The following is a 23257-nucleotide window of genomic DNA, read 5'->3' as shown; positions in this document are numbered from 1 at the left end:
CCCAGGGACAGGGGAGCCTGGTGGGCTGCCGTCTGTGGGGACGCACAGAGTCGGACACGACTGAAGTGACTTAGCAGTAGCAGCGTGTATGTGTCAGTCCTAATTTCCCAGTTTATCCCTCCCCTGAGTACCCCCTTGGTAACCATAAGTTTGTTTTCTACACCTGTGACTCTGTTTCTGTTTTGTAAATAAGTTCATTTGTACCATTTTTAGATTCTACATATAAGCAATATATTTGTCTTTCTCTGACTTACTTTGCTCAATGTGGCTTCTTCTTAAACTGCTTAATACCATCAAAATCAAATATTTTTTTGAGGCATTGAAGTCAGAAGGAAATTTTTTGAGCCCTATTATTTGAACCCAATTAGAATATAAAACTTCTATGAGATAAATGACCACAACGTAATAATTGTTAGTTTATCAGTAGGATAAATTAATTATAATGTAAATTGTAATTGGTGTGCCAGTGTATTTCTTAGTAATATTTTCAAGAGACAATAGGATAACGAGCCCAAAATGTACTAGTGAAGGTTAATTAGTCCTCTCCACCAGTGAACAGCGCCTTCTGTAGAAAGCTTCAGTAAAATATACTAGTTGAAATACTTGCTTATTAATACTTTAAATTTTGGTCTGGTGGCGACATCTTGGGAAGACCTCTGGATGGGCCTCGGCAGTGCCCTTCCAGGTCTGTCCCTCCCGGCGTGCCCCTACCTACCAGGTTCGCTTCTGCATCGCAATGCTGCTGTGTTGAGAGCATTAAACGGAGAGGAGATACAAAAGGAATTTGGTCCGATGGGAGTGCTCACAGTCTGTTGGGTGCTTCTTCTGACCAGCTTCATCCTGTTAGTTAACAGTGCTGGGTACTATTTGAGCTGTCTTAGTTCAGCTTAGTTAATGAGGATGGGTTAGTTAGTTCTGTAGACTGGAGAGTGGGCTCATTAGAATTTATGCTACGAGACTCGAAAGACCAGAGTCCATGTGCTGAAGACTCAGTGCATGTTTGTGAAGTCACTTCATTTCTGCAGGAGGAAAGAGTGCTGGAAATAATCTGCTCTGACCAGGAGAGGCCAGAGAGGCAGCTGTAATGAGACGCTGATGGGGCCGCAGAGGAGCAGGTACCACTGGGGGGCACCTGAAGCTCTTTTGTTTCCCTTGAAATGTTGACATTTCTGAGCAAGCCAGCAAAATCCCGTTACAGACAGAACTATACCTAAGCAACCTGTTTTGATTATTCTTAGTTTTTGAAGCTGATTTAGTTTACAAAATTTTATACTTTCAAAACAGATAAAGCAGAGGAATCATTTACATTAAAAGTTATGAATTTATGAAAAGGTGGCACCTAACACTCTAAAAGGATTTAAAATTCTTTTTTTTTTTTTTTGGTGGGGGAAGAAGGGAGGATTTATCACTTGCAGCAGGTAGGGAGAACACTGGGGATCTTTCACAAAGCAGGGTCTCAGATTGAAAATTCTCAACGTCCTTTAACACACAGTCTTTGTGTGTTTTATGCAGTGGCACAACAAAAATGTTTGTTCCTAGAACTTTGAAAATGCACTTACTGCCCAAGTAGGTAAACACTTAATAAATGACTACTTTAGATGGCACTTGCTGTGCTGGCAGTAAGGACAATTTTTTCAAATGTTGCAGGTGAGGTGATTTCAGAGTTAACGGACACATTTAGGAAGCTAGGACTAGAACTCAGATGTGTGTCTCCTCGCTCAAAGTCACCCCTCGGTTTCTGCTCACTTGCCCGTTAGTGCTGGTGTAAAGGAGGAGGCCCCTTCGCTCCTGCAGTAGTGCCGACAGCCGACACCACGTTATGTGCGGCGTGGAAACCCTCCCAGGCCCGCAAATAAAGGCGTGAAAATGAGACCCAGGAAAAATGACAGATGTAACATCGCTACCTACAGTTCATTAACCTGTGGAAATGAGCAACTGGTGCACCATACACTTCAGAGAAGGATTTGTTTTGTTCTAAATGAATATTTAGTCATTTGAGCAACAATTTTCTTAAGTTAAAGTCAATAATTTGTTTTTTTATTACAATTACAAAAATTGTTCCATAGCCTTAAGATACAGACATGGTCTGAAACACACAATATAGAGAACAGAATTTTCATAATGGATCAATTTAATATGTTTTTAATTCCAAACGATATAAAAAATGACTGCTTCCAAGGTTTAATTTCAGCCTGAGTTGCTGCCTTCGCTCCGTACCTGAGGTGAACGTGGTGGCACTGCAGTGCCTCCTTTCGGGAGGCTGGGTGCGTGTCCTGGGCCTCGTGAGCAGCGAGCTCGGCCCCCGAGGAGTGTGCTGTAGATCGCAGGAGGGAATCGGACGGAAAGTCTCTTTGCGTCCTTTAGTAGAACTCAGTCCTCTCTCGACAGAACGCTCTCAGCTTTGGCTTTCTGGATGAAGGCCGTGACAATTTTAAAGGTAATTTATGGTTGCTAATTAAGTAAAACAAAAGTAAATTCTTTTAAAGTATCACATGATTTGCACAGTTTCATTCAGTTCATGTGTTCGGTCCTTGTAAGGATGTGTAGAATGCTAGGTTGTGACTGCACGTTCTCTTAACGCTGAGTTAACGCATTAAGGACAGAAAGCAGGACGCTCGTGGTCCACATCCTCTACAAAGTAAGGGTAACGTCAGGAGAGATTTCAAGTGTAAGATTTAAAAGCGGCTGAAGGGTAGTTTAAATATTTTCCCCTGGAATGACTATAATTACTTCAAGAAGTACAGAAGTCTTGTTTGTTGTTTTGTTGTGTATGCGCGCTCAGTCGTGTCCGACTCCTTGCAACCCCATGGTCTGTAGCCCTCCAGGCGGCTCTGTCCATGGGATTCTCCAGGCAAGAATACTGGAGTGGGCTGCCATGCAAGATCCTCCAGGACATCTTCCCGACCCAGTGATGGAACCCACATCTCCTATGTCGGCAGTGGGGTTCTCTACTGCTGAGCCACCAGGGAAGTCCGTTATTTTCCTAGTGCTACACTGTTGGTTTTCAGACTAAAATGTGAGTTGCTTGGTCATCCTTTTAACATCCAGGAAGGCCAGTTTCTCCCCTTGCTGGTCCAGCCTGCTTCTGCCTGTTTTCTGATCTGAACTTCTCTGTTAGTTCTGGTTGTCATGTGCAGGTCCAGCTAGCTGCTGCCGTTACTGTTGATATAAAATTGTTGCTGTTTACATGCAGGTTATGTTTCTTGCTAGTAAATCGAGTGTAAGCGCTCCACAGCCACTCAGTGGGTCACTTCTCTCCAGAATGCCCGCCACTGCAGCGCTGCCCTTGCTCCCCCTAACTAACCTGGGAGCAGTTAGGATGCAGGTGCGGGCACATCTCCCTCCAGGAGCCAACGCCCTCTGTCCATGTGGCAGATGCATTAACAGATGGCATGAAACTCACTTGACCTTGATAGCCTTCATGTTCATAGAGGGTGGGGAGCACTGAAAACCGACCCTCTGGCTTGTGAGGGATGCCTGACTGAGGGGAGCCAGCCTTGTGTGGAGGGAGACCCCAGTGTCCCACGTCGGCGGCCTGGACCGGAGCAGCTCAGCATGGCTAGCTGTGCGTTTTGGGGGAAGTGGCAGGAGCTGGGGGCTGAAGAAGCAGTCGAGGGTTGATCCCCCGAGGGTCTCCCATGCCGCTGATGCTGGAGCCACATCTGGAGCCAGGGCCACGGGCCCAGCAGAGACACAGGGGCCAGTTGCTCTGATAGCTCCAAGCATGGCTGGCATAAAAGATGAGGTGGAAAGCCCGTTAGGCCTGTGGGACCCACTTCAGACTGTTGAACATCGAGGCCTCTGTAGCCTGTGGAAGGAGACACGACACCAGACATTTCAGAGATGCTAAAAATCTAGTTAGGGGCACAACAGAACTGAGTATTTTAAAATACTAACGTAAAGAAAAACTATAGTAGTCTGGGGCTCAGAGTTTGAGTTTCTATACCTGAGATATTATGGGCTCGGCTTCTGACCGCTGCAGCAAAGTCACACGAATTTGGGGTTTCCCAGTGCATATAAAAGTTAGGTTTACACTACACTGCAGTCTAGTAAGTGTTCAGTAGCATTATATCTAAAAAACAAAGTACATGCCTTCATTAGAAATACTTTATTGCTAAGAAATGCCAGCCATCTGCACCGTCAGCGAGTCTTAGTAGTAACATCAGAGGTCACTGATCCCAGATCACCCTAGCAAGTCTGATAACAATAAAAAAGTTTGAAATATTCCGAGAATTTCCAAAACACGACAAAGACATGAAGTGAGCAGATGCTAGAGAAAAGGCACAGACAGACTTGCTGGACACAAGGTCGCCACAAACCTTCGACTTTCCGTGTGACTGTCCAGCAGGGCTGCCCTGTTGTGGTGGAGAAGCAGGGGCCCGAGTCCCCGGCTGCGCTTTGCTGTCCGGGCCCTTGGAGGCCATGCAGAGGAGGCGAGGGGCAGCAGCAGGCGGGCCCCATGTGCCCGAGGCTCCTGTCTGCAGAGCGCTGCCCCTGTGCCGGGCCCACCCCGCGAGCCCCGGGCCTCTGCGCGGCCTCTGCGTCCAGCCAAGCCGTGGGGCCCGGCTGCTGGAAACCCTCGCCTCTTCCAGTGTCACCCTCAGAGGCCGTCCCTCTGGGCCCTGCAGCAGGAAAGACCAAGTGGACAGAGAACTGCTACCCATCCCCCAGACCCAGTGACACACCCGGTGCAGCCCCGGCCTCCCGGCGTGGGCGCTGCAGGAGCCCCAAACCGCCAGCTGTGGGAAAGCCACACGGCCTGTGGACGAAGTGCTGGGAGGCGAGTGTGGCTCGACCACCCTGGGCTGCAGTGCGAGTCTCGCCCAAGGTCCCGGAAGGGGCTCCTCCCTCCTCTGGGAGGCACAGCAGACTGAGGACCAGGTCCTGAGCGACAGGCATGGTCGTGGACTGGACTGCCTGTCCCCCGTCCTTCTGGGAGGGCATCCTGCCCCATCCCCTCATCCACCCGGTCCCCTGTGGGGTGGGATCGAGAAGCACCCGTGAAGGTGACCTGGGCGAGTCACTCTTTCCCCACCCTGCACCTCCACACCCGCGGGGCTCCAGCTGAGAGAGCCCCAAGACATGGACTCCGAGGAGCCGCCCCTCAGGAGCCCAGAGTCGGCAGGGGCACGCTCTGGGCACTGGAGGAGCTGGCCGCCTCAGTCACCACGGCTGCAGCAGCATCCGACACGCTGGTCCTGCCCGGGCTGACGTAGAACCTTTCACTGAGGCTCGTCACCTCAGTGCTTTCTGCCTGCATGCTAAGTCTCTCAGTCCTGGCCGACTCTTTGCGACCCCGTGGACTGTAGCCCACCAGGCTCTTCCATCCATGGGGTTCTCCAGGCAGGAACACTGGCGGTTTTTATCGGCCACTACTGTGTGTCGCACTGTGAGTACACATTACAAGCCGTAGACTAAAGGAGAGGGCAGGCAGTCTGAGAAGGCACACCTCAGGCCCGGGCTACCAGACGGGGAATGTGGAAGAAGTCAGGTCAGCACGCTAAGGGCCCCGAGAAGGGGAGCAGACAGCGCGCCCAGACAGGCACGGAAGCATCAGCGGGGAGGCAGAAACTGCGAGGAAGTCGAGGTCAGCGTAGCAGAAACCGAGAGTGCCCGCGAGAGATTACAGGAGCCAAGACGGGAGACGCGGCCGCAGTCGGGCCCCGTGAGCGGGAAGATACGTCAGGAACTTCCAGGCCGAGAAGCCGAATGAAAGAAGAATGAAGAAGGGGGACACACAACAGGACAGAGCATCCGTGGGTGTGTGTGCCTCAGCAGGCGTGGGGCACCGTACGGGAGCAGCAGCAAGGCAGCCGGAGGGCAGCAGAGACTCAGAGGGAAATGGCTGAGGGCTTTCTCGCCTTGATGACAGACCCGGTGCCTCGGAACACCAGGCTGGGTGAGTGCCCCAGAGCCTCGGCCCCGGGCTCGGGCCTTCTAGCTGTGGCCGACCAGCCCGAGGAGTAAAGGCACAGGACGCTTCCCGCCACTCGGGATTGAGGGTCTGGGTTGGTGGTCTCGTCACTCAGGACGTTGGGGCGAGGCGGTGATGTGGCCTGGGCTGCGAGCAGAGATGGTCCTGCTGACCGCGGCCCAAGGGTGGCGGGGCCTGGCTGGACGCTTCCGAGTCCGAAGCGAACACATCCAAGCAGGCCAGGTTTAAGAGCGTGGGGTCCGCTCTCCTCTGCCCTCCCACAGCCCCGCTCACTGGAGATGATGCCGCAAACCATGGCAGGGCCCGCAGGTGCGAGCAGTATCCCCCACCCTGTCCGCAGTCAGTGGTGGGCTTTCCCGACATGCTGTGGAGGACGGGGGCTTCCTGCCCGTCCCACCGAGCTGGCTCTGGCTGCGGTCTGGGCGGCCCGCTGACCGTGTGGAGTCTGCGGTCACACTCAGGGGCTGAGCCCGTGGGCGGGGTTTCCTGAGCTGGCCTCCATCAGCGTTCCTTTGTTACGATCTTAGGTGAATATGTATTGTTTCCTCAGCTGCTTATTCATTTTCTGAAATTCCAGGTGTGCTTCTGTTTAGCAGCTTTGAGGTCATTAGATCCAGTCTTGCACCTCACCTCACCCTGCCCCTGGTGTCTGACCGACAAGCCCCCTGCCCCACCCGGCCGTCTCGAGAACAGTGAAGCCCCCGAGGCCTCTGCCCGCCGGGCCAGCCGCTGTTGGGCAGAGGTGTCCACAGCAGAGCCTGCGTGCCGCGTGGCAGAAAGCCCCCCAGGCAGCGGGCTCCGCAGGGAGCACGCAGGCCAGGGGCTTTGCCTTTGAGCTGCTTCACCAGAGAAAGACTCAGGCCTCACCAAGCGCGTGCTTTCTCTGCTCCCGTGGCCGCGGTGTATAATCACTTTGTTTAGGCTCTCCTTCTTTTCCCAGAGTACAGTAGCTGATGCAAGTTGAGGAAGTTTCACCACTGCTAAATAAAAACAGTGAAAGAAAGCATTTTGATAAGATCTGACCAGTCTTCATTTCATGAACCTGATGGAAGTTTGTGTAGTTAATGGACATTCCAGCCACAGATCTAATGATGAGAGCAGAAATATTATCATTTCTGGTTCACATCAGCCAGCCAGGGAAGCCCAGCTGTAGTCAGGGGCCAGGAGCTGCGAGCTTGGCCACACACCTCAACTCCACAGGCTGAATGAGAAACCGTAACCAGGCGGGACTGGGCCCAAGTAACAGAAGTCATGCAGAAGCACCTGGCAAACCGGGAAGGCCGTTGGCTTGGAAATTGCCCAGGTCACAAGGAATCAGAACGTGATCAGTTATAAACAATTTCAACCAAAATGAAGCTGCTTTATGTGTTAGTTACTCATGTGGAGTTAGTCTTGTTAAAGTAAATTGGTTATGCATTTTGTTTGCTTGTCTGAAGCATGTTTTTTCACATAGGACACAGGCAAGTGAGTCCGGTGCTGACGTGGCAGTGATGGTGCCTCCCCTGTCAAGAAGCCAGAGTCTTCCTGAAATCGCGCTGCTCCTGGCTCCTGGCTCCAGCCCTGTCACAAAATCCCCAGCCTTTATTTTTGAGGGAGAAGGCTTGACACGTCACCTGGAGACTTCCAAGGTGTTTCCTAGCTCACTGGTGCCCTTTCATGGTGCCACCTGTCCCGTGCTCCTGGGGTTCTCCTCGCCTCAGCGATCAGCCAGGTGCCTGGGGGGGTCTGGGGGCCGGGTCCCACTGAATGGTTCTGGTTGTGAATGGCCTGCCCACCCTAAGGAGAACCTAGGGTGTATTTTGCCATAAGACTATCCTCGACCAATTACTAGAACTCTAGTTCTTTTAGTTTAGGGCAACGTCTTTCGTCATTAGGTGCACTTTTTTTAACAGCTAATACATTTACTCACATTTAAAATCAGTGCGTCCAAGTGATTGACAGATTTGGTATCCGAGTTGTGACCTAGCAGTTGTCTTCCAGCGGCTGAATAAACTTGTGTCTGAGAGCGTTCGAGTGTGGGAGCCGCCTGACACAGGGCTTCCTTGTGGACGGTTTGTTGGTGCAGAGCGCTGCTGTCGCCTGCTACGGCAGGCCCTCTTGGAGGTGGCGTGAGCACAGCCCACCGTGGGCGGTGCGGGGCCTCCTGGCTCGGGCTCGCGTGTCCCAGGGAGAAAGCCCAGTGTGGGCTGAGCGTTCTCAGGAGCAGTTCTCAGCTGGTTTGCATTTAATACACGCGGTGGGAAGGATAGTGACCGCCTTGTGAAAGTTATGGCTTCTCTGAGTCCAAGTGTGTTGTCGCGTTAGGATTTGTTTTCATGGCCCTGGCGCTCAGCAGCCGATTAGGCTGGTGGGATTGTTTCCACGACATTCTGCAGAAGACTTCTTTAATCCTCTTCTCAAGCAGATAAGCTTCGCTCAGAGCACTCGCCTATAGCACCATATTATATTAATGTGTTTTTCTTGTAATTTAGAGAACAAGAAGAATGCCCCAATCTGAAGGCTAAGCTGTCCCCCATGGCACTGGCACAGCTGATAATCGCGAACTAGAAAGATGTGTATATCAAATAGTTTACAAAATGAAGCCAGCTGTGTTTCCCTACATACTGAGGCTTCCTGACATGCATCATTAAACCTTATTAGCTACTTCCTTTTACAAAGATTCTTGTAGTCTTGAACATTGCATATTAACATTTTCTGCCCCTCCAACTGGAAATTATTTGCTTTATTGTAGAGTGTCAACTTGCTCTGGTTTCTGATGCGTTCTAATTGGTACTTTAGAGTATAATCATCGTGCGATACCACGCCATGCATTTCTTTATTTGGAAATTAATACAGACCTTTTCACTTTATCTGTCAATCTGGGCAACTTTTCACACAATTCCCAACTCTTGGGATTGCTTACAAGCCATTAAGTATGAAATTGTTCATAAAATGTCTTTGAAGACGTATCACAAAAATTTTAGATGGTTTAAAGTATGTTACATTTTGCCAAGATACTAGTAATAAACCTCTTAAATAGTCAGTTAATAATAAAAGGGTAATTAGGAAGATGAAAAGTTTATTTAAGCATATGATGTTAATCATTTAAAATTTTCAGTAAATCTGCTGAATTCCGTTTTCCTTTCAAAAGAATGCACATCATGAGAACCATGGATTTTGACATTGATTAAAAGTCAGGTGTCAGGTGTTAGGCCAGGGCAGTACCTTTCCTCATCCTTTCCCCTTCCCGCCATCCTCTGCCTGCATCCTGCGCTGCCTTAAGAAGCGAGTACGTTTGCCCATTATTAACCACGTGGTGGGTCAGAGTAGGGACAGGTTGAGAGCAGCCATTAGGGCCAGGGTTTCTGTATCTTTACCAGTGTTTAACATAATCACAAAGAGGTGATATGCATTTCACTGGGAATTTCACGAGTTCAGTGAAACAGTGATCATCATAGCTTTGTTTCCAGTAAATATCTTAGACACAGACCTTGTCACGTCAGCTAATGACTCTTGATTTAAAAACACTACTGAGTGGTTTTATGTCATGATGGGTGCCAGATATCTGGAGATTGGGGTGGAGACCTTAAGTGGTCCATAAATCCCCACATATTTACACAATAACCCCAGCAGCGATGCGGGGGCAGGTGACACCGTCTGATCGCGGGCTTTGTGATGCAGTGTAGGTTCTCGCTGCGCCAAGCCGCCCGCAGAGAACCAGACGTGAAACATGCTGAACTCAGCTCTACCACACACAGCACGCAGGCGTTAAGGGTTTTTCCTGCTAATCATCCTTTTTGCTTTCTAACACACTATAACTTAGAATTAACAACTTTATACTACCATGTATGGGATGGAAGTAGTCCGTAATGGGACCAGACTTCATGGAATCTATTATATATAAAAATTGTTAACTAATGTCTAATACATTGCCTGGCACAAACATGTAAAAATATGTTTTACTTGTTGGTTTGCCAAAGGAAGGGTTTAGATGGTGACATTTGGAATCACTGAACAAATCTCTGACTTTGTTGTAGGAACTTATCTTTATCATGTCCTCTTATGAAAAAAAATTTAGGGCTGGAAGTTAAAGTTTCACTGGAAATTAATGACCTTGTTTACTGATAAAATTTAACCATTCCTTTTCCCAAAATTTTATTAGGAAAATATGCAGGTGGAGGGTGTTCCCCACCTCCACCCCCCAATTCATTAACTTTCTTAAAAAAAAAAAAAAAAAACAAAAAAAAAAACTGTTTGGACCGTGTCCCAGGCAAGCTCCAGGGAGTGGGATGGTCTGGTACCTGACTGCCCAGCTGTTCCCCACGCCTCCTGCTCGAGGGGGACCACCAGGGGTTGGCCGGGCACTCGCTTTTCTTGGGAAGAGGCATGTTCTGATCTGATGTGTCTTCTAAATCCCAGCCTTCCCCATCGCCTGTGGTCCCACAGTTCCAAGCCAGTAACAGGAGTAATTCCTGCAGTGTCCCTTCTGGGTGCCAGGAAGTACTTGTTTCAGCTCTTTGCAGAGTTCAGAGGGCACTCTCACAGGAGGCGGGCCTGTGCCGGAGACCCTGGTGCGGCAGCGTGAGAAGCTCTGGCGATGTGTGCAGTCGTCTCTCAGCGAGCAGTCCCAGAGCCCAGATGTTAACAGCAGTATTATTAATGTGCTTAAAGGAGAAGATTACTTTCTAATTCAGTAATATATTTTATAAATTATATTTCAGAGTGTATCTTAAGGGTGATTCTAGAACACACATATGCACAGTGATACTTACAGTAAGGGACTTGGCACATGCAGGAGAAAATAAAGAACTACACATGCACGTACCTCCCAGAAGAAAACTGTAAATACTGTAGTCTCTTCAGTATGAGAAATCCACCAGAAAACGAAAGGTAATGACTGCCCATATTTCAGCAGATTTACAGCCCTTTCTTACTGAGTCTGTTAAAATTTTAAGATTCCTAATAAAAGCCTTTCTTTAAAAATATCAGGACCATTTACAGTTTTTATTAGAAAGAAAATCTATTTTTCATGTTTCAAGGGAAAAAAGAATTTTCAAGAGTGTGGGGACTTTCAAAATCTTTGAAGAAATATAAAACAAAGTTCCTTAGCGTACCAGTGACCACACACAAAACCTGCTCTTACTGGCATTTTTCCAGACTTTTTTTTTTTTTTTTACACACAGTTACTAATCCCTAAACTCATGGGTATTGTGCTTTTAGATAGTAAGAATTCAAGAGTAGGTTAATGCTATTTGTAAAATATCTGTTAAAGTAAATATTAAATTACCAAAATAAACTGCTTATTTAATTAGACTAAATTGAAATCAAATGCCTGACCTCAAATTTCACTTTTACTAATGTTGAATGTTGAAGTTTCTGGTGTCAGTGGATAACTTAGGCTGTTGGCGCAATTATTTTGAATTGGTGGGTGGTCTTGGCAAAACCAGTTAAAACTGATAGCTTACTACATTGTTAAGACAAAAATAAGGTAAATACATGCAGGATCTCAGTACCACTAATATAAGCTGTTACAACTTTATTGATTTAATTTGTAGATCTAAATCTTTTTTTCTAAAAGCCTTAGCACTATACTGCTGTACTGGTTACCTACAGTATTTTGGGTGTCATATCTTTAAATATGATTCTTTATTTGCTAGAAGTTTTTATTTAGGAAATTTCCCCCCATATGTAGTTTATCATGTTAAAGTCTATAAATTCTGTCTTTGATTCTTCATGGCAACATAGATATTTAGGGTAATTTTTTCATTAATAAAACTAAGATAACATGTATTAAATTTACTAAATTGGCTGATTGAACAAAGTTCTGCTTCATGAAAAGGCGGCTTTCAGCAGTCAGCGGGGGGAAAAAGCATCAAACTTGAGCGCCCTCTGCTGGTGAAGCCACAACATGCTGCTCCTTGGCTTTCGCTTTCTCTTCCCAGCAAAGAAATGTTACTGTACAAGCGGCGAGCAGCCGAATGGCAGCAGGAACATGGCGGCAGCGCACGCAGATCGCACTCCGCACAGTGTTCGGACGACAGTGACTCGTAAGGGGCAGTCACCTTGCGTCCCTGGCTTTTCAGTAAGCTGTGTGGACTGTTGTAAGATAAGACCAGACTACTGTCCATTAGAAAATTGTTTTTAAATGTTCAGTGCTATAGATTTTAATGTAGGTTGTGTACATAGAGTACAAATTAAATTTACAAATACTTGCCAGACTGTTCTGCATATTTATGTGTACTCATTTTTGGTGTTAAATATGGCTTTGATGTGTCACAAGTTGAACCTATTTGAAATAATTTAATAATTATTAAAAACAAAAAATTTTACCACTTAGAGTCACTATATTGCTTTAAATTTGATGACTTTTTAATATATTGGTTATGCTTTAATAAAGGCTCTACTATGACAGATGCTGTCAGATAGTAACTGGCTTGACCAAATTATCCTACACGAATGTAGAAGTCAGTCTGAATTTGGCAAAAAAAAAAAAGATCTGACGTGTGTATATGTGTATGTAACATATTCATAGATAATGCGCCATTTTCTGACAGTTTTGACGATTATAAAATGTTGAGTGGATATGTTTTATAGCAAATGCCCGAGCCAGTATTGAAATTTCTCAAATGATCTGGAAGGTTGAATGTTTGAAAAGACAGCCTCATTCTTCATTCATGAAGCCCCCTTCAAACTCAGCAAGTAATCTGTTTGTAGGTTTTAGGAATAATTTTGCCCCTAACAACAAACATGTTTATTGTGTCTGGCTGGCAGACTGGTCTGATGGCATGTATCGCCCTGAACACGGAGCTGATCGGCACCAAGGTAGTGTCAGCTCCGGGAGGTCTCGTGTTGGGTCTCCCCTTCTTTTGAGTTTCTCACAGTAATATGCAAAGCGCTATACTTCCTGGTTCAGTAGCCGAGCTTTGCATTAAGGCTTTTTATTTGTTTACATGAAAAATAATCCAACCCCATTTTATTTTTGAATGTTAAATATTAAGAAATATGTGATAATGTATGGTAAGCAAGGAAAAAAATCTTAAAGTGCTAAACATAGAATAGTCGGGCAAAATTTATTTGTAGGCAAAAATGTATAATATGAAATATTCTTTCAGTACAGACTTTTAAATGTGTACCATGTAAATATAGATTTTTGACTTTTAAAAATTAAAGTGATATAACATTAAGAATTATTGTGCTGATACTTATTTAGGGAGCTTTTAAAGCACAGATTATCGAGCCAATAGACTAGAACAGCTAAAAGAAGCACTTCTTATTTCGCAGATCACTGGGGCAGTAAATGGTAATAGCCGAGTTGTCTATGGGCGGGCGGTGCCTGCATCCAGGGCAGACACTTAGGACTAAGGCTCTCATGTCCAAACATGGATGAATAAATAAACTGGAGAAGAAGGGGAAAAGGGGCTATATGGCATCACTTTATAATTTAAAAAATACTTTAAAAACTCCAAACTGGAAAAAGTTATTGCCATAACATTTAGAAGTTTACATTTAGTGTAAGAATTTCAGAAGTACATTACTGAAAATTACTTTTTTTTTTCTTATTTTTAAGATTCTGCCATAAGTAGAAAATATGGGACTGATTTGTTTTTAAGATATTTAAAAATATGTGCTTTTTATGGTAATTTCAGGAGGTTAAGCAGTGATCCTATGTCAGCCTTGTAGTCACAACCCACATTCTGAATGATGTGGGACCGACGGGCTGATCCCAGGACAGTTTAGCTGCTAAAAGGGAAACCAAGCAACAGCAATGTCCCTGTTTTGCCTCAGGCATCTCTGTCATGTAAGGCTGTGCTTCGGCCTGTGTAGAGTTGTCTTGAGTGTATTTGCTAGTAGGTTGGAGGCTTTTCTGTTTTTCAAATTGAGATGTGTTTACAGGGAAAATACAGGACAAATTAAAATGATACTTAGCTTTTTTCAAGAGTTTAAATTGGCTTTTTGACATTTTGCACATTACTGATTTGTTATTCTAGAATACCTTCATGTAGTAGGTAAGGAAATGTGAGTTTAGAAGGAAGGTTACAGAGCTTGGATGTTCACATAACATTAATCCAGGATAATAGCACATGAAGAGCAGTTGGTGATGCTTATTAATGCCTTTCGTTTTCTCTGCTACTAAGTTTTTATAACACGAGACTTCTGCATTGATTTCTTGGGGACTTGGGGGGACTTTGAGACAGGCTGGAGAGGCGCTGCGTTGCTGAGATAAGGTGGGGTCTCATTCGTCCCCGGTGCCTTAACAAACCTGACTGATCTTTCGTTGATTAAGCAGGCTACCGTATTTACCCTTCATTGTTAGTATAAACCATTATTTTACTGAGAACCATTAGCTGTTTAAAACTTGGTACATAAATTAAAGAGGAGCTAAGTGGATTTGTGATCGCTGCCATTAGTGGCGTCTTAGATTATACAGGCAATTATTGTGCTCATTACCCCAGAGCAGCCCCTTCCCAGAGCCATTGTGGTGTCTTAGACATTATGCACAGATTTTCCCTTGGAGATTAAAATTTCCAGTAGCGTATTTAATTTTGTTATCACAGTTGTTTCAAGTAAAACAAATATTATGACAAGTGGAAGAAAATTTGCTTTACTAATATAGGAAATTACAAAAATGTTGAAAGTTACTTCCTAGTATACTTAATTTACCTTTTCTTGTACAGTCATAATTACTTCAACTGATCAGTAATATATGTTAGGGGTGAAAAGACTTTGAAATCGGAGTAAAAGGTACCTGGCCTGTTTAGGTGTTTTAAAAGTTTTTAAAGAAGGAAGAGATTCACATCAAAACTCAAGTTACCACCTTTATTGAATCTGTAGCTTTAGCGTTAATTAGCTTTCATGGTGAATAGTTTTTGAGTCCAGACTGCATTTTAGGCAAGTTGAAGAAACTTTCAAGGGCGTTCTAGAAAAATGAGTATAAAATTAATTGCAAATGACCTTTTAAAAAACAGTTGAAATCTCTCTGTTCTCCTCGCTGTGTTTTGTTAGAATTGAGCCCCCTCTCCAAGAAGACCATACTATCGATATATACTGTAGCGTAGTGCAGTTGTGTTCCAGGAAGAAGAGTCGTAGTTGAGAAAAGGCTCCTGAAAGACGGCAGGGAACAGCCCACTGCTGAGAGGCTGTGTGTACTCTGCTGAACTTGTTACTCCGTCCTTTCAGCTGGAAGTGTTTGGAGAAGACAGCATGTCCGCCTTACAGGCACGTCAGGCGGCTGACCACACGTCCTCCTCCACTGGAGGCGTATTGACACTTGGAGTGGACTGTGCATCAGAGTGCAGTGGCCGCTGGTAACGTTTCAGTCCCGCATGGGGCATTGTTTCAAAGGAAGTTTGGTGCCCACTGCTGACCGCTTCCTCCTGCCTCTTGACAGACCTTCCTTCACTGCCGCAACGCAGGGGAAAGTGTGAGGTAGTGGTTATGCATTTTGCAAGACAGTGATTCTTTATTTTATTACAAAAAAAGACCAACTCTGGAAGGCCAGATTAAATCATTCCTTTCACTTTTTAATGGGATTTGGATGAATAGAGTAAAATATGCACTTTGCATTCATTGATAGCATCTTTACGTTGAGGTAATTGAGTCTTTTCTCCCTGACTGAATGAATAATGACTTCATCTGACCCTCCCGAGGCCTGGAACTCAGGCCGCCTTTGTCACCGCGGAGGCCCAGGCTTTGAAACATGCTCTATTTCCCTGGCTTAATCTTTCTTCATTTTAATCCAAAACCCTATTTTTCTCAATAATTCAAGCATAAACTATGTAGTAGTTGAAGCAGTAGAGATTGCAAGGTATTTGTCCTGGTCGTGCTGGTCTTTAAATGGAGTTGATAAATCAGGCGTCCAGGTCCCTACTGCCCGCTCTCACGGAGGCCCAGCCCCACGCTGCTGGAGAAGCTTCCAGAACACCGTTCGCGTGGCTCATCCTGGACCAGCTGGCCCCACTGCCCACTTGCCGGGGCACTGTGCTGGAAGTGACCGCCAGGAAGGCAGGGCACCCCTCCTCCAGGCAGTGCTGCACACCTGGCCAGCCCACGAGGTCTGGGAAGGGCCTCATCCGCCACAGGCATGTGGACGTGAGGCATCGCCAGGACCCGGGGAAAGTCTCCAGAGTTCCAAGTCCAAATAGTGTGACCAGAGGCAGCCACGTGTCCCAGGCCTGGGCCTGTTGGGGTGTTGGGGGGCATAGTGAGGAGCAGGGCATGGTGGAAGGGGCCAGTTGAGGGGCTGAGTCTGCAGGGTGGGGGCTTAGTGAGGGCCGGGGCCTGCTGGGGGCTGGCTTGGAGGGGTGGGGTCTGCAGACCACCCTCAGCCCTCACCCCTACCCCACGGCCCAGTGGCTCCCAGCCCACCCAGGGGACCCTGCAGTGTCTGGGTCAGGTGTGAAAGTAGGGTGCATGCACTAAACACACTTTCAGCCGTGTTGCTTCTGGGTACCTGGTGTCACTCCCGTTGCTTGTGCAACCTCTTTAAAGGCTATAAGGTGTCCACCAACAGCGATGCTGATTGTCCGTTCTAAGAGGTAACTTTGTCCATAAGCTTGGTTGGGGAAGATTCCTGTCTTACAGGACATATCACTCGTGTTCATCTTACCTTTCCTACTGTTGTTGTTCAGTTGCTCAGTCGTCTGACTTGCGACCCCATGGACTGCAGCAGCCAGGCTTCCCTGTCCTTCTCCATCTCCTGGAGCTCGCTCATACTCGTGTCCATTGGGTCACTGATGCCATCCAGCCATCTCATCCTCTGTCGTTCCCTTCTCCTCCTGCCCTCACTCTTTCCCAGCATCAGGGTCTTTTCAAATGAGTCAGCTCTTCACATCAGGTGGCCAAAGTATTGGAGCTTCAGCATCAGTCCTTGCAACGAACATTCAGGATTGATTTCCTTTAGGAATGATTAGTCTTCTCCAACACCACAGTTCAAAAGCATCAATTCTTTGGCATTCAGCCTTCTTTATGGTCCAACTCTCACATCCGTACATGACCACTGGAAAAACCATAGCTTTGCATATACAGACCTTTGGCAAAGTAATGTCTCTGCTTTTTAATACATGTAACATTTCCTGCTAGACTGACTGTTTCTCCCCAGGTGAAATCTTGTAGTTTACTCACTTTTCATAACTTTAGCATGCGTGTGTGCTCAGTCATGTCCGACTCTTTGTGACCCCATGGACTGTAGCCCACCAGGCTCCTCTGTCCATAGAATTTTCCAGGCAAGAATACTGAAGTGGGTTGCCATTCTGTTCTCCAGGGAATCTTCCAAACCCAGAGATTGAACTCACGTCTCTTGCATCTCCTGCATTGGCAAGTGATTCTTTTACCTCTGTACCACCTTCATTTTTCATAACCTTAGAGTTTAGCAAAAAATGTAGTAGACATTTAAACTTACTTGTATAATGAATGAATTTTCTTCACTGCTGCACTTAATGGGTTGTCTGACAGTTTTGTGCTTTCTTTTTAACTACAAGTTCTAACATCATGAGGGTTTGTGGCAAATATTAATCAAAACAAGATATACACTAAATATGTGAGATATGGAAAAGGCTAGCCTTTTATTGGCCAAAGAAGTGATATTTGACAAGGTACTACAAAGTAAACTGTTATTAAGCAGCTTAGTAATTCTTCAAGTTTTAAATTAAAGGTGTTTATAAAGGTATTTGCCCTGGTCATGCTGGTTTTTAAATGGAGTTGATAATCAGACTAACAAGTCCTGCTGTTGGTAGTTTTGGTAATCATGTTTCCTTTTTTAATTTCTCTTTTTCAAAATTTGTACCAGATACAGGAGAAACTCAAATGACAGATAACCCGATAGGATTCACTTTTCTGCTAGTGTCATAAAACTTAGGAGTAAGCGGCTCTATTAACACCTGCTGGAAAAAAAAAAAATAAAAAACACCTGCTGGGCCCTGGCCTGAGGGTGGGGCACGCTGTCTGGGCTCCCGGCACCTCCATTAGGAGATGGGCAGCGCCAGTTTACCATGGAGGAAAGTGAGGCTTAGAGAGTGTGAAACGTTCTCCACGGCCACACGGCTAGTAAGCAGAGACTCAGATGCAGGTTTTCAGCAATAAAGAAAGTGGTCCTGGTAGTGAGAACAGTAGCACCATGCCCGTAGTCTCGCTCCGTGCTGGAGGTCTCGCTGCGTGCTGGAGGCCGCGCTCCCTGTGCTGTGCGCCTCCTCCCCCCAGTTGCCCAGTCACGGACTGGAAACACGCCCATCTCGCCCAAAGCTGCGCAGCCAGCACCCAAACTGGCCTGGACACGGCGTCCTGAGGCATCTCAGCCTGTGGCATCCCTTCTCCTCTCTGCGGCTCTAAAGCCTTTCTGCAAAGCCCCACACTGCCCTCCCCACGCCCCTCCCTGCCCACCACACCATGTTGCACGGTGGTCTTTCAGCCATGAAACTCGGCCAGGAGGAAGACTGGGTGGAGGTTACTGGGCTGGAAAGTGAAGTTGCATGCTTCAGAAGAGCTGTGTTCTCTTAGCTTGTAGGATGGGCAGTGTTTGGATGTCTCACCTTTTCTACCTCCAAGATCCCGCACAGATGACACACAAAAAAGGAATGAATTCTTACTGACATAATTTTCCCATATCTTGCTTAGCTGGTAAATAATCCACAAACTGAATCTGAGTGTCGCGTACCTTCCTGGGAGAACCTCCAGTGGAGGACTTCTGCAAATTAACCAGTTGTCATTGCAAGCTAACTATTCCATCTGTTGCTTTTTTTCTTAATCAAGAGAAGTTCTTTTCAGAGAGGCTCTTGGCCGAGGCGGATGACAGACAGCCGGCCTGTTCTGGCCTGGCCCGTGCAGAGGAAAAGGCACCTGTGCTCTCCCAGGAGCCGGCTGTGCGCCTGTGCGTCCCCTTCTGTCCAGCAGTAGTCAAAACCTCTTCGTTCAGAGAGAGGCTCTCGGGACTTGTGTTTTCTCAGTAGCCTCTTTCTGGAAACCTTCTGGGGACCGGGACTCATTTCCAGAAATTCTCCCTAAATCTCTAGAATACTTTTTGGGAAAAACTGTAAATGTCATAAGTTTTCCCAAGAAAATGTGTTTTATTGTAATAAAGGCTAATACAAAAGAGAACTTAAGACCGTCATCCCTACCATGTATTTAGACTTGTAAAATTAGAGACACTGTGGCTCTTTGCTAATTCTGTATTTTCTTTCAGGTTGGTTTGTTGGATCTTGAACTCAACCAGCTGACCAAAGCACTATTTCTGGCCTTGGTTGCCCTCTCGGTTGTCATGGTGACCTTGCAGGGATTTGCAGGCCCCTGGTACCGCAGTCTCTTCCGCTTTCTCCTCCTCTTCTCCTACATCATTCCCATAAGGTGAGTTTAAGGATGAGGAAAACCAGTGTCTGGTTTCATTGAATATGATGTTATTGAATGTGTTGTTCTCAGTGTGAAAGAAATGATCCACTTAGAACTAAAGAGGGAAGATACGGGACTGACTCTAACCATGGCTGCTTCCCTTTCACTGCGGGCACTGACTCTGAGAAGTGAGCGCGTGCCTGAAACACCCCGTTGAGAAGAAGGCGGAGGGGTCCATTCTGTTACCCTTGGCCCCAGTGCTCTCAGCACTGGAAGGCCTGAGCCCAGAATCTGCCAGTGTGAGCCCCGCCCCTTGATGTGAGGTGACCCCCCCCACCCCCTGCCCTGAACCCCAGTGGGGGCCCTGCCCCAGGACAGCCGGCCTCCAGGGGTGGAGTCTTTAGGTCTGCACTGGGGGCCCTGCCCCAGGACAGCCGGCCTCCAGGGGCGGAGTCTCTAGGTCCGCATGGCCTACCTCAGGTGTTAACACACTCCCTGTCCTGCAGCTGCGAACGGCGGTCTCCTCCCGTCTCTCTTGAGCAAACACATCTTTTCTTGGGATTCCTAAGGGTTTTTTCCTTTGTTTTCATTAATCTTGTTTTTCTTCATTCTTTTGCTTTTATCAGTTCTGAAATTTTATGTGGTGTCCTTCATGACTATTTCTGTTGTACAACGAGAAAGGCTGGGTAAGAGTGCTCTTCCTTCTTTGGGGCACTTCCGTCTTTGATAGAAACTATTGAACAATATTCAGATTTTATTGCAGTTTTTTAATATGACTATGTTTAATTTCTTTCTTCTTTTCTGTAGTAAACTAATGATGTAAAGAGACTTGACATGTTTCCCCCTTATCCTCTTAATAGGAAATACTAATTATAGTCATGAAAGTTAATACATAAGTTATTTTTAAACAAAAACTGATGATCATTTTCTCACATTTCAATTTTATATATTTATAGTAAAAAAATTAGATAATACCCAATAACAAGAGAAAGAAAGAAATATTATGTATAATCTCTGTAGCTAATGATAAATTCTGTAAGACCTTTCAGATGTGGATATACTTACAGACTTATAAGTAAGAATGTTCATACTTACCTATACATAAGTATATTAGCATTCACACATATCCTTTTTTTAAGTCTGTATATCCTTTTAAAAAGTCTGCTTACGTGGAACTGCCCTGGCAGTCCAGTGGTTAAGACTCCACACTCCACTGTGTGAGGCTTGGGTTCAATCTCTGGCGGGAAACTAAGACCCTGCATGCCACTGGTGGGGCCAAAAAAAAAATTCTGATTACAAAATGAGAAAGGTACAAGGCTGTGTGCAAATATGGCTTGTTCTAGTTTTTCCATCAACAGTTTTATATTTAGATTGACATGCTTAGTCAAACTTGGAGAGACTTGCTGGATGAAGTTGACTGCACCTCTGTCTGTCTCTGAGATGCTCACATGCACTTCAGCGTGACACTTTTCCTCATTTTTCATAGTGTGAGGATGCAGTTATACAGGTTTAGCAAAAGGGATGACACAGTAAAATGTAAAACGTACAGAGGACACTGATTTAGGGGCTTAACATTTGATTCAACCAAGTTTGTTTTCTCATTGCAAAGTTTCCATTAAAATATAAATAGCAATACATTTTAGTATTTACTAAATATGTTTCTGCGCTTAACAAAGAATCGATTTTAAAATAGTCTTAAAATAGTCTTTTTTCAAAGTACCAGTTCTGGAAAATAAAGTGCTTTTTCTTCTACTGACCTAACACTCTAAAAGGCTTTTCTGTTTTAAGAAAAGAGAGCGGTTTTATTGAAATTCTCTACAGAATTAAATTTGTTTGAGTCACCTGATACAAGTTACTTCATCTTTCAAGGAAAATAGTATAAGACTTACCTCGACTTTTGTAGTCAGAAATAAATATGTGTTCCTTAAATCGTTTGTTTCTCTCACAGCACAAAAGCCAACCATCAGAATTCTTCGTGGTGCGTGTACAGTTGCCTCACGTCGGGAACTTGCATTACATGTCTCTAGTCACTGTATTTTCTGCATATGCTGTGAAATGCTGCATGACAGTCTAGTTGATGATCAGAAACAAGTGTCTTAGCGGTGCCGAGCCAGGGAGGCTTACGTGGGCAACAGAAGCAAGGTGGTATTTGACGAGGTGACAGCGGCGTTCCTTCCAAGAAACACTGGAGTGCCTCTTGTGGGTACAGCGTCTTTGTGGAAACACTGACGTTGATGAGTGTTTGTGTGGCCTGGGAGACCATTTTCCTCTCTTTCACTCTGAGTCAAGCAGCCAAATCAGCGGGTGTGGGAAGGCTTGCCAGGGAAATGCCCACGTATTCATTCTACCAGCTGACCGCTTGGTGGGACGCCCGGTGCTCTGCCCAGAGCTCTGCTTGGTCAGCACACCAAGAAGGGAGTGTTGAAAATGTTAGCTAACACAGGCACAACATTTGCTTCAGAATTTAGAGATTAACTTTCCTGGAGTTTTATTGAAGGAAAATACTTAGATTTTTGTCAAATTATTTACAGGGCAGATACCCTTCCTGCAGCATCACAAGTTTGTGCTAACCTGCCAGCTTCATTTTCCAGGTAGAATGCTTGGGGGAAAGAGTACTTTCAACCTTACTTAGACCTCGGCATGATATTCAGCTACTTTCGGCTTGGGACATTTGCAGTCTCTCCAGACTGCAGAAGATGCTAACCTTAGAAGATTCGGTGTGTGGAAAGCATGCGCTGGAGGGAAGTCCTAGGGTGTGGCTGGACAGCCTTTTGCTGAAGAAGGGAGGTGTGTGACTCTTAGATCCGCTTAGACATCTCAGCAGGAGTGAAGAATAGATGGGTGTGTCCAGCAAAGACCTGTGGAGGGGCTCTTGTCTGATGGTGTGGTCCCCTCATGACACACATGAGAGACCCTCAGAGTTTTTGAAAATGTTGTATCAGCAGTAACACTGCCATCTTGGACTGGAAGGGACAGAGATAGAACAAAATAAGAAGCCTGCCAGACTCCCAAAATTCTGTGTGGGAGAAATGGGCTGGAATTCTCCACGGCTGGAAATGGGCTGATAGAACCGCCTGGCTGCAGGCATGTGCTACATTTGCGGGGAAAGGAAGAGTAGTTTTGAGGCCAGAGCTGGCACATGTCCTGCAGAGGCTGTGGAGCTGGGAGTCCAGAGCTGGAGCTTCCAGGCACAGAGAATTATTCTCAGCTCTTGAAACCTGATGGAATCTGCTTTGCTGGGAAGTTACTACAACTGCTTTGTAGTTACTTATGATGTCTGGATGTTAGTTCTTTTTCAGTTCTCTGTTCTGTTGATAATCTTTCTCAGTCTTTAACTTGAATTTTTACTCACCCAGTGGTTAAATTATAAATAAAATTGTTAATTTTACATTGTCAAATTTATAATTCTGTTTTGTTGTTGCCTTTCACTCTGTACGTTTAAGAATTCCTCCTCTACTCCAGAATGGTGAAGCTGTCCTCCTGTGTTAACTTCTAGAAGTTCATCAGTTTTCTCTTTGACCACTGGAAGTGCTTTTGTTGTTGTTTCCTATTTTGGGGGGGCGGGGGTTAATAGTGTGAAGTAGTATTTTCACATATTTTCCCATACCGGTTCTCTTAGCACCCTTTATAGAAAACACCTCTTCCCAATGATCTAGGGTCCTCTCTGTCACATGCTAAGTATTCGTATATGCACAGGTCTATTTTGGCTTCCCTGTTCTGGTCTTTTTGTCTTTTCCTGACCAAATGACAAAGTGCCTTAATTTGTAAGCCCTTATAGTAAGTTGGTATTTGATAAAAACAAGTCCTCCATGTGTTCATTGAATGCCTTTGCTCTCCTTGGTCGGGCTTCCCGACTAAGGCTCTAGTGGTAAAGAATTCACCTGCTAATGCAGGAGACACGGATTTGATCCCTGGGTTGGAAGATCCCCTGGAGAAGGAAATGGCTTCCCACTCCAGTATTCTTACCTGGAGAATTCCATGGACAGAGAAGCCTGGTGGGCTGCAGTCCACGGGGTCGCAAAGAGC

The 23257-nt window shown here is 45.8% G+C and overlaps 1 protein-coding gene and 1 long non-coding RNA gene across 6 annotated transcripts in view; one reads left to right on the top strand and one right to left on the bottom strand.

The window, feature by feature from the left end:
* The window catches only part of ATP9B (ATPase phospholipid transporting 9B (putative)), a 151780-nt gene that overhangs the window by 87404 nt on the left and 41119 nt on the right, over positions 1–23257 (top strand). The window contains exon 12 of the mRNA XM_055559422.1: positions 19089–19249. Within this exon, the coding sequence (XP_055415397.1) occupies positions 19089–19249 (161 nt within the window). The remainder of the gene's footprint in view (positions 1–19088; positions 19250–23257) is intronic.
* LOC129636148 (uncharacterized) lies at positions 660–21585 on the bottom strand. Of its 5 annotated transcripts, none has more exons than XR_008706689.1 (5): positions 21121–21585; positions 7845–20497; positions 4320–7495; positions 3947–4072; positions 660–3808 (listed from the first exon to the last, which is right to left on the bottom strand). It is a non-coding gene; the product is annotated as an uncharacterized LOC129636148 (long non-coding RNA). The 5 variants fall into 5 exon arrangements; XR_008706690.1 differs by having other exon boundaries at positions 665–3808; positions 6803–6915; positions 21121–21583; XR_008706687.1 differs by having other exon boundaries at positions 4320–20497.

This window comes from Bubalus kerabau, chromosome 21 (genome assembly GCF_029407905.1).
Source record: "Bubalus kerabau isolate K-KA32 ecotype Philippines breed swamp buffalo chromosome 21, PCC_UOA_SB_1v2, whole genome shotgun sequence".
Lineage (NCBI taxonomy): Eukaryota > Metazoa > Chordata > Mammalia > Artiodactyla > Bovidae > Bubalus > Bubalus kerabau.
Note: the sequence above shows the minus strand (reverse complement) of the source record. Positions and strands in the feature narration are given on the sequence as shown.